This window comes from Symphalangus syndactylus, chromosome 9, assembly GCF_028878055.3.
Source record: "Symphalangus syndactylus isolate Jambi chromosome 9, NHGRI_mSymSyn1-v2.1_pri, whole genome shotgun sequence".
In the NCBI taxonomy this organism is placed as follows: Eukaryota; Metazoa; Chordata; class Mammalia; order Primates; family Hylobatidae; genus Symphalangus; species Symphalangus syndactylus.
In genome coordinates this window covers 21,539,620-21,551,706 of record NC_072431.2, presented here as the reverse complement: position 1 = coordinate 21,551,706, position 12,087 = coordinate 21,539,620, and the positions used below count along the sequence as shown (strand labels likewise).

The 12,087-nt window shown below is 34.8% G+C and overlaps 1 protein-coding gene across 3 annotated transcripts in view; it reads left to right on the top strand.

Annotated features, from left to right (window-relative positions):
- The window catches only part of AKAP6 (A-kinase anchoring protein 6), a 627,789-nt gene that overhangs the window by 520,533 nt on the left and 95,169 nt on the right, over window positions 1-12,087 (top strand). For all 3 annotated transcript variants that reach the window (XM_055291569.2, XM_055291568.2, XM_063645887.1), the window contains exons 11-12: window positions 5,230-5,376; window positions 8,442-8,666. In XM_055291569.2, coding sequence (XP_055147544.1) covers window positions 5,230-5,376; window positions 8,442-8,666 — 372 coding nt within the window. The remainder of the gene's footprint in view (window positions 1-5,229; window positions 5,377-8,441; window positions 8,667-12,087) is intronic.

Sequence of the window (12,087 nt, the reverse complement as noted above, 5' to 3'; positions counted from 1 at the left end):
CGTCCTTATGCAGTATTTTATATGAATTGACATGAAAGTTTTCAGTTATTGGTGTTTTTGTTTTTGTTCTGTAACAGTGACTTAGAAGTCACTTAGACTAGAGTCTAGCTACATTTATTTTTAAAGGCTTAGATATTTGTTATTTAAAAGAAATGATTGGAGAAATAAGTTGCCAGGTCTCCTACTTAAGTTTTCTGAGTGATATAATTGGAATTAAATTATTAATGGGAGATATTTTAAAAAAGATTGTTTTATGATCTTCTATTAGGGAATTTGCAATTCATTTTAATATTTGTAGTTTGATTTATATTAAAGATAATGCAATCTATGTCCAATTAACAGTACATGGCCAGTGTAATGTGATTTCCAGATCATGCAAATGGAATAAGCTAGAAGAGGGAGAAAACTCAATTCTTAACCTCAGGTGTAATTTGCTGTGCGAGTTCTGGCAATTTTAAATGACATTGCACTTTTTAATTTTTCCAAAGGCTCAGCAGCAAATTTATCCCAATCAGGAAAACCTATTATTAATTTACAAGGACAATTGTAGGAGTCTTTATAATTTCTCTATGCAATTACTCACCATAAATTCTAATGGTAAAATACAAGGAGTTTGCAAGAAATAACGACTATTATTTGTCTTGGGCTTGAACCCTTTTCTTCAATTTTGAACATCTTCTTGAAGTGTTGGTGGTACTGACTCCATGTGCAGCATCATATGCATTGTGAGATGCTACACACAAGTCTTCTGAAAAGGGGGGCAGCACAAGAGCTGCTGCAAAGGCAACACTGGCCTCTAGCAGATTCCTGCACTCTGCATGTACAGCTGAGCTTGGACGCTGGACTTTTATATAAAAAGACTCTTTGTTCACCACTGAATGGCATTAGGCATGGACTTGCTGAGGGGCCACCATGAAGCCTCGAATGAGGAGGGCAAACACTAGCCAGAAAACACGTGAGAGTTGTAAATAGACACATCCCTGGATTTTTTTTTTTTTAAATGCATATTTTCACACATTATTTTGCCAATAGTTTGGTGTTTTGGTATGTTCCTAGCATTTGCTTTCTTACTGATAGACTAAGTAAGATATATTGTATTTTCTCAGTGTATTCTTTCTATCTATCTATCTATCTATCTATCTATCTATCTATCTATCTATGTATCTATCATATCTATCAGTCAATCATGCATATATGGGAAAGGGAATCTTGCTGGATAAACAGGTGTTTGTGGCATTATATTTGTACCAGGAAAGACATTCAATCCTGTCATTCTAATAACTAGATCATTTTCCTTGTTTTAACTTTTCCTAATACAAAGTCAACTGAAGCTCAGTTAAAAGTAATATGGTGTAAGATGTAAATGCTCAAACCCTGATGACACAGAATACAACAGCCCTATTCTAATAATCAAGAAATGTCTTTAGTTTAATATGTGTGTTTCTCGCAGCCAAAGCTTCACTCTCTGTTCAGCAATGTCTGGTCTCTTTTCAGCATAACCAACAGAAGCACCATACAAAAGTCTTACAATGGATGTCTTAATCTCTCTGTGTGCTTTTAGAGCATTATTTTGAATTCCATCGTGCTGCCTTTTTTCTTTCCTCTTCTGAAGTTTTATTACAACAGCAGAATTCCCAGGGAGCTTTGGGGGCAAGGTTCACATAATATAGCCCTCAAGTTTTGCTTAGGTGGAAGCCATCCCCCAATCCTGGCCATCTTTTGATGATCCTTCTATTTCAAAAAGATTCACTCGGTAGAGTCTTATAGCATTAGCTGTATATAGTTTATTTTTTATTTTTTTTATTTACCAGACAGTGAGCATCTACAACCCTTTCATGATGTTTTCTTTCTCTGACCTCACAGTGACAAGGCATCTTGTTCCTTAACATTGAGGGAGGCAGAAAAATGCTTGAGTTGCTCAATGTGTGCCTTCTATACCAGTTTCAAAATGGCTTATTCTTCTGGTTTCCATGGTGACAATTAACACTGTTTCAAGGCATTGTTCCAGTCTCCATTTGGGCAGAATTTTCGGTGTGATTTCTAACAAAAAAAAAGGAGGGGGACTTCAGTGTGGCGGGGAAGCCTTTAGCATAACTGTCAAAAAAGTTATCTCAATCAAGTCTTCATGCATTTCTAAGTATATTTATTTCAGAAATTCCTGTTTTTGCTGGCCTTGTTTTATAATTCAGTTTTAGCATTTGTGCTAATAGTAAGTACTCAATAAGAATTTTCTACAACTTCTTTAGTTCTTAGTTAAAATGGTGGGCTAGAGTTTGTAGTTATTTTTAACTCCTTTTTTTAAAGTTTTTCTTTATATTTATATACACAGGGATGGCATTTAGAATAGTACTGTCCTGTGTTTTTAATTTAGATCATTCACATATCTATTAGGAGGCTTCATTAGTCAAAATTGAATTGGCCAAGCAAATACACTTAATAATGTAAATATGGCCTTTCAAGAGAGTATATTTTATTTTTAACTAGACAGAGAGGCCCACAGCAGGTGCTGTGGGGAAATTAAATACTGGATGCTTATTTACCTTAGCACTCAAGAAAAGCTTTCTGACTTTAACTTTGCTAATCTCATTTTTGCCTATTGAAGAGTAGTCTATATCATAACATCCCCAGACTACAGGACACAATGCGGCAGCCTCTGCTCACTTACTGCTGTGGGTGGAATGAATATGAAGATTAAATTATCTTCTCACCACAGGATAAAGTAGCCCCACTTGATAGGATGACCGAAAACTGATAGAGCTGGCAGTTGATTTTCTGAGTCTAATGCTTCTGAAAAGATGTTAAGAGACAGAAGAGCAAAAACATACTAGCATCAACAAAAATATAAGCTCCTGACATTATTACACATACAGCTTGACCCCCTAAACATGTTAGATTTAACCTTCAATGTGCTTCAAAAATTAAAATAAATATTTTCACCTTAAATTATATAACATTTTAGTACCTTTCATTCATATATCAATACATCTAACAATTAACTAGATAGTCTTAGCTTTTACATTATAGTTTGAAGGCATTGTCCATCAATCACATCTTTCATCAAGCTGTTTAGACAGTTGGCTATATGGTGACAAAGACCGAGAGCATACATAAAGACAAGTTTCTTTAAAATGTAATAACCTTTTATAATAGCTATTGCAGTGACTACTTATACACATTTGACAGAGAAGATTGGTTTATTACATCTAAAATTAAATTAATTGCTTTTTATATTTTTATTTGTGTAAGACTATCATTTTTATGGGACACATCTAAGCTGTTTCCTTTCTTGACTGATCTGCTGTGTGAGAGCTGTTTAAAATTGGGGTGAAGAGGGGGGATGAGCTTGTCACAAGTTAAAGGGATAACTGGTAGAGGCCATTCCCAAGTGGCACAGCCAGAGGACTCTCTCTGTCAATGAGTAATACCATGTGGCATAAGTAGAATATTTGAATAAGATTTTTCTGCCTGCCTGAAATACTGGTTCCCCCAATATTATGTGGAAATCTTACCAAATTAATTATGTAAATCTTTGTCAGCTATATCATTTTAGATGGGAACCTGATTACATAAAGCAGATTGTCCTCTCCTCCAATCATCACTCTGACAAATAAAACACTATCTAGGTTTCTAGAATACTTCTGAATATTGAATCCAGAAAATTCAAGTGGACAGCGTGTTTCCTAAGTGCTGGAGTAACATGGTCCTGGTAATTGCCTTCCATTAGAAAACGCAATCAGAATTTCTCCTGTATCACAGGCCAAATTCTAAAAGTGCTCTAAAGCAACCCTTGATTTTCTCCACTATGCATATTCATGTAATTTTGGATACTCCGACACCCTGATCAACATTCATTAATAATATGAAATGCTTTAAATCACCTCATTTAAAACATTTTGTTCTGTGATCCACAAATGACTAACATTTGGAGAAGTTTACATAATACAAGTGATGTGCATGTTTAGTGTAAACGAAAGATTAAAATATGAAACTAAAAGTATGCAAACATATGCACGCAAATGCTGAAGATCTATTAACCAAAACAGTGATTTCATACCTTCTTTTCCTTTAATCTGCTTCCAATTGTATTTTTGTTTGGGATCTTATATAATATCATGTTTTCAAGGTGAGTGAAATCACCCAAGTGCTTGGGGACATTTGAACGTACTGATTTATTTATTTGCCCAGAGAAAAGTTTTTCTCATTAACTCTGATAAAGGTGCTTATCTTAGGGCACCCTTGGTCATTTAGGGCAAAGGAACAAAATACTACCATGGAACTCAGTGACCTAAATTTAGTGCCTGAAAGAAAAAAGTTTTAAAATTGCTATTGTATCTTGGAAATGTGCTGAAAATGTAAAATATGTTTAATATTTTAACCAGAATCTAGATTTTCTACTCAGAGGTGTTTTTACATGTACATTTATAAAGTACAGTCATAGTCATTTATGGCTATCCATAATATGGGACTAACTATGGAGTTATCCAAATAGAGTTATTTGAAGAGAATCACCATAGTAACTGTCATATTAAATAGCACTTACATTTTCTCCAGCAAAACATCTTTTAGGAGAGACTCTCTTGGTAGTTTGTTAGAATATAATACATACTGGGGGAGAGGGTTCTATTGTCAACTGTGATTTGGGGGATATTTTACAGTAATCAATAAGGAAGCATCGATTTGTGACTATTCCTAAAATGTTGGCTTTCCTTTTTCTCTTTATATGTATCTTTTCTCCAAGCCCACACAGAGTTTTTAAGGAAAAGAAAATGAAAACAAGATGTTAACTGAGAATTCAGATAACTTACATAATCTTTATGAATAATTTTATTTCTTTCACTTTGAGACTGGTCCTTTAGGGGCAGAGATGAGATGTGGACAGCACTCTGGAGCCGAATAATGGCCAAAATTAACTGTAATATTAAACCCCCCTAGACCAGTTATTGTCCTATTTGGAATATTTTAAAGATCAAATATGTGGTAAACTTGAGTTTAAGAAATAAATCTTAGTCAACTAAATGTAATAACTGTGTGTGTGTGTGTGTGTGTGTGTGTGTATAATATATTCAGCAATATTCTTCATCTACTCAAAGTACTTAGGTTTAGCCTCCCCATAAATTTTATTGGGAACAAAAACTTTTAATGCTCATAAGCATCACAAATTCTGTGTTCAATGATTTTCTAAGAACACCTATCTCCCTAATGGTATCTCTTTTTCTCTTTTCATTTTAGCGATACAGTGTGGAAATGTCCATCAGACACCTGAAAAAAACGGAGCTGCTTAGTAAGGTTGAAGCTTTGAAGAAAGGTGGCGTTTTACTACCAAATGATCTCCTTGAAAAAGTGGATTCAATTAATGAAAAATGGGAACTGCTTGGGGTATTTGCATTTTTATTACTGTTTGTAGGTTATGTGTACATTTTTTGCGTAGTGAAGTACTCTATCTGTCTGATTTCTAATTTGAGGCACAAATATCTCTCTCTTTCAATTCACTACCTACATTTCAAACAAGCTATTCATGCTATTATGGGAAAGACACTTCTTTTCCTCTTCTGTTGATTTTTTTTTTCTGAGCTTGTCTCCTCTCAGATTTTAATAATTTTGGTTCTTTAATACATGAAAAAGTAAGTAAAATATGCCATGTATTATGGGTATGCACCAAGTCAACTATAATACAGTATATCTGATATATACTGACTGTCATGCTTGAATGAATGTTAATAGAATTTATTCTGAAGGTACATGTAAGAGACATCTACTGTTTAACTATTTACTATACCCTTAAGATGAAAAGTGGAGTTGTCACTACAGCTTTCAAGTCACACTAAAGCCACCAAAACAAAGATGCAAATTTGACCCAAATCTGAATTGCAGAATTGAATCAGCCTGTGTTTTGTGCCTCAATTTCCAGCTCACTTTTAACAAAAGCCAAAAAAAAAAAAAAAAGTTTCATGTAATTCATTTCACGCAATGATGGGCTGGGTCTCAGCCAAAGACTGAGTTGCAAGAATCTGGCAAAAAGGCAATATAGAGATTCTGTTACCCAGAGACCAGGATGGCACCGTGCAGGAGACAGTACTGTCCTTTTGTTGGAAGACAGCTGAGAGAAAAGTTAAACTGTATTTTTTCATCAGCTTCTCTCCTAAATTGCCTTCACTTCAAATCAAGGGTAAGCTATATTTGTCAATTACCTAAATAATTAATTATAACAGCCAAGTATGGGCAATGTCAGTTATGGAGCATAATTTTGCATGCCTTCCATTTTTCTACCTTTTAAAAAAATGTTTAGATAAATAATACTCCAAAAATATTTTGAATAAAAAGCTCTTCATGTACCTTGATGATTTGGAGGAATGCCCGTATTCTGTTTATGCCATGCCTAATCTAGGAGATTAAAAAACTGCAGATTTAAGTCCTTGTTTCTCATTTAAATTCACTACACTCTGCAGTTGTGCAAAGTAACTTAAAATGTTAAAAGTTTTTCATCTAACGTATTGTTGCCTTTTAATAATAATTAATGGCTTTCACTTTATAATACGGTGACTTAAATCAAAACCTGCTGAATTCTACAGCATTCATTGATCTCAGACAGGAGAAATGTGGTTAGTGTATGACATTTTAAAAGGTTGTTTACTACATAGATAAGAATGGCAACTTTATGTGCTTGATAAAGTAGTGATAAGTCTGTTTACATTGCATTTTAATATATCCATTGGTAATTTGATAAATAACAATAATATTTTTAGAAAATTGTTTAAGTTATGTCACGTGTATTGCTTCCTCAACAGAATTTTAAGTCAACATTATATTGAAAAAAGAAATAATATTTAGCTATCCTTTATGAATCAGAGACTTTAAAAATAGTTGCCATTTTGACAAAAAATATCATTCAAATACAACATGCAGGTTTGCAGTGAGAGAGTAGGGTGAGGGAAGATTTTTTTAAATCCTGTACCACACTAACACCACCAGGCATACTGTTTTAATTGGCATGATTACATTTTAATTGGCATGAAAAAAATTAAAGACAAGGATTTTAACTTCTAACAATAGTAAAATAGAGGGATATGGTTTTTAATATTACTTTCATCTAAGGTGAACAGTGTGGAATGGAAATACATTAGAATGAAATGTCAGTGGTGCGTACAGTTTAATCTGTGAAATTTTGTCCCCTGTGCTGCATATTACTCTGTCTCAATTGCATATTAAACAACCCTATCAAGGCAGGCATTGGCATCTGCTGTGCTGACACAAATTGTGAATTAAATGAAATTGATGTCCTCTGTCGTATATTTATGAAGACGGACCATTCTCTGAAGTATTCTGTTTATGAAGAATTTATGATTGCAAACTGTTCCAGAACAAAAAAGTGGCAATAAATTCTTTTTTGTGACCCTACCCTCCAAGGGCATTGATTTCACCTCCTGCTGCTACTTTTGTTACAGCGTAAAAACAATAGCTAAATCTGGATTCCACTGAGGGTCTTCAAATTATCAATATTTTCACCATGAAAATACAAGGGTGTTGCCAAGAAAGGCTATTTTTCTGCTACAATCTCCTAAAGATACTATTTACAGAACACTACACACCAGATGAATGTTTGTTGACTTAATTTTATTTGTGTTTTAAAGTGTATTTTTGTAGGTTTAATTCATCATCATAGATTTAAATCCTATTGATTGGGACTGCTTTCCACCAAAAAGAAGAAAAGAAAAGAGCCCTCCCTGACAACACTCTCCTGCCATAGTGGCTAATTTAAATAGGCTTCTAGTGTAGTGAATTGGGGATTATTTTAACACATATTCGGTATTAGAAAGTCCAGCATCCAGAAATGCAAAATGGAAAGAATTGTGGGATTGAACAATTTCCAAGTCAGGTAAAATCAACAGCATCACCAAGGAGGCTTCCTTTTCTTAAAACCCTTTAGTTATATGGTTTCGGGAACATGTCACAAAACAAAAAAATGGAATTTAATTCTCCATGCTTGATCTACTCTTGGCCCCTTTAGTATATTTATTAAACTTATATCTCCTGGACATTTTATGTGGAGAATTTTTTACTATAAACTCCTATCATGATAATTCAAATGAATTTTTCTCTGTGACCAAAAAATTCAAATGAATTTTTATGTTGCGAACTATGGGCCAAATCTCCTTTCTATTAAAGGAAAGTAAGTGAATGAGGTCTTCTTAAGTATCCGCTGGTACTCAGAACAACTTGCACTGAGAATTCGAATACTAAATGGAACAACAACCTAATCTGAACTGAATGTCAGTAGTGAGGTGGCAGGTATAGATGAACACTTCCAGGTGGCTTTCGTTACCAACAAAACTGTGATGTGTTTTTGGTACCTAAGCTAATCTATGTTTTTGTTTTTCTGTTGTTCATGGGTTTTTTTTTTTGTTCATTTGTTTTGTTTTTTGTTTTTTAATCTGATGTATTAGAAAACCCTAGGAGAGAAGATCCAGGACACAATGGCAGGGCACAGTGGGTCGAGTCCACGTGACCTGCTCTCTCCTGAAAGCGGAAGCCTGGTAAGGCAGCTGGAGGTCAGGATCAAAGAACTGAAAGGGTGGCTAAGAGATACAGAGCTTTTCATCTTCAATTCCTGTCTGAGACAAGAAAAGGAAGGAACAATGAATACTGAGAAACAACTGCAATACTTTAAGGTAATAAAAAAACAATCAAAGTTGATAAAAAGCTCTTTTTATGGTAGGGATGAAATATTTATCAAGTACATAAAGTATTATACCCATGTATCTGTGTATCACCGTGCACCTAAATGTTTCCTTGAATTTATAGACAACCTCCACATTTCTTATATGCCTCTGTGTGTATAAAGATGAACATTAAGCATATCAAATATACATTGTAGAGGGGAAATCTCTGCTGCATGTGTGTTTTTGGCAATGCTTGTTGAAGGAGGACTTTGATGAATTAAAAGCAGACCAGCAAACACTAAAGATTACTAAGGCCTTTGAAGGACAGACTTAAATGTTCTAGAAATAACTTGGATAAAAATACTTACACAAATTGATATGATAAGGACACATGATTTAATCGAATTCCATTACTGCTAACAAAAGGAAACATAATTTTTACATGTGAAAGAGTCAACTATTTATGGAGGGAAGAAATAAAGTAAAACAAATTCCTACATTACAGGCATATTCCATTATAGAATATACCAACCTCAGCCATACAACTATTCATTTTCACTGTATGTCCATGGAGAGGCATTTCCCCTGGTTTGTTTCTATTGTTTACACATAATCTATTTAAAAGCAATTTAACATTAGAATATTTTCCCCTATTGCCCAACCTAGCCCATACTGCTTGAATCTTTCCATAAATGCAGTCATTATTTGGGTTCTAGCTAGTGTCAGCCTGAGGCTTTGGGGTTGCAGAATTTGAATTTGGTGGCAATAAATCTTCATCGTGAGAAATCTTAAAGAGGAGAAAAAGGAAAACCAAGAAGGAAAGAACTTTTTGGAACCAGCAACCATTTCTTCTCAAAGCATTGTAGGACCAGGTTTTATTCATCCCACCCTGCCTGCAATCATCCAGTAATCTGTCAGAAAATTTAGTCACATGTGATTCACCTTCTCTCTGCCAAACAGGCAGAGTCATCTTGCTCACCTCTATAACCCTAGTGGAGGCACCCTCAAAGACAAGACCACAATACTTCCCAATAAACTATCTGCATTGCACACCTGTAAATTAGCTTTCATTGAAAACCTCCTCTTCTGCCACTTAATTGAGGAAGTTAAAGTGTCTTGCCAAAGCAAATGGGTTTATGGTCTAAAATCTAATACCCAGATGATTTGCTGTTTTATCTCTACTTCACTCATCCTAACCTCTACTGCAGGGAGATGGAATCTTCAGATCTTTTAATGAAACTTTTCAAACTTTTTGAGATTATGGAGCCCTGATGTTTTTCTTTATGACTTGAAACCAGTTCCTTTCTAAAGTTGACCTTGAGGAGTTTGATCAGATAAGTTAGGGGGATCTAGCATAATGGCACTTTTTTATTGTTTTTAAAGAAAATTTTATTCATGACTGTTGGAATAAATCTCTTTCCCAGCCAGAATTTTAAATAATTCTGAGCTATTTACTCTTAGTGTTTGGTATGTGATTAATCCAGTGTTCTGTGTATTACCACATTCACTGGAAGAATGGAAGCAAATGTTTGTAATATAATAATAACGTAATATAATGTTTGTAACCTGTCAAAATTATAATTGGTAATAAGCATGTACAGAGTAAAAATTTTTTACTTGCCACAAACCCAAAGAACAGGTACACTCTGCCTTTCTACGTGATAAAACAGCTTAGACAGGAGAGTGACTGAAGAACCTTTTTACATAGGGGAAACCCTCTGCCATGCTCTGCCTCTCATGGGTTCCTAAAGGTCTCCTGCCATGACTGGTCACACAGAAGAGGACAGGCTTTATCTACAGGGTTTAGCTTTATGATTCTTTATCCTATAAATCCTCAGCCTTTTAACAGAACTGAAGTACTTTATATGACACTAAGAGTAACAATAGATAAACTACAATGTACACTCCAGGAGAATGGAAGGGAAGGTGCTGCATATGAAAAGGAAAACCCATAGCTTTGTAGACACAACTGTGCTTCCTTCTAATAGATTGGTCTGGGATGGGACAGGGGCTCAGGATCTTCAGTTTTCAGAAAAAAGGACAAACCAGTTATGGAACATTTTCATTTTCTTTAAGCAATACGTATGAGAAATATGGGATTAGACACAGAAGAAAATTCTACCCAACAAAGAAAGAGTCCAAACTCAGCAAGAGGGAAGAAACATGAAGGTGTGGTCCTAAGAGCCCTGGGATAGGAATGCAGAATTATCAAGGAATGAACACACTCTGACAACAAAATGCAGGAGAGCATGTCAGGGATTTAATGAGGCCAGCTGGCAAAGGGCCCCTTTGAGCTGTGTGTGTGCAGCTTCAATGCCATTGGCTGGAAAGCACTACTTTTAAATGATGACCCTTCAGAGAGAAAAGAAAATAATTTCTTAATCATATGTTCCTTGTATCCCATCACCAAATTCATTATTCTAAAGAGTCAAAATGGGAAGATATTATTCATTACCAGCTAAAGAAGGGCACAGCGCTGTCCTGGTCCCAAAACCAGTCGAGGAGGAGCAAGTTTAGACCTGTTACAAGAATTTGTCATCAAGAAGGTGAATGAGTGGTGGATTAGATTTAATAACCTTGTTGATGATTAATGACCCAAATCTGCTTTAATAATTTAAATTTGACCAAGCACTTTTATGCATATTGTTATTCTTAAAATGTACACTAATTATATAAGTCAGAAAATTATGATTACCTTCTTATATGTGTGGGTGTTTATTTTTATGAATGAAGAATTTGAGTTGTGGAAAGGTAATGTGACTCGTTTGAATCCCCATAGCAACCAGCAGCAGAGACAGAGGAAAAACGATTGTCTTTAGTACAAATTCCCATCCTGTCATTCACTGACTTTTCAAATAAACTTTGAAACTTTGTTTCACTCTAAATCAGGGGTTGACAAACATTTTCTGTAAAAGCCAGATAATAATATAATCTCTGTACGAATTACTCAGCTCTGCCATCATAGTACAAAAGCAGCCACAGACAATATGTAAATGAGTAAGTATGGCTGTGTTCAATAAAACTAATTTACAAAACTACTTACAAAAGTAGGGCGGTGGGCTTGATTTGACCTAGAGGCCATAGTTTCCTGACCCTGCTCTAGATTACAAAAATTATTATAAGCATGGGAATAGATACACAGTCTGTGTCATCTTTAAAGAAAGGAGACCATGCTACAATTGCATTAGGGGGACAAAAAGTTATTTTAATAATTGTAACAACCACAACTAATACGTATGAGGCACACTTTCTAAGTGTTTTACCTGCATTCACTTACTTATTCCTCATCACCATCCTGAGACATATTATAGTATGATCTCCTATTTATATTTTATTTTTATTTTTAAAATTTTTAAAATTTGTGGGTCCATAGTAGGTGTATATGTTTATGGAGCACATGAGATTTTTTTGTTACAGACATGCCATGAGT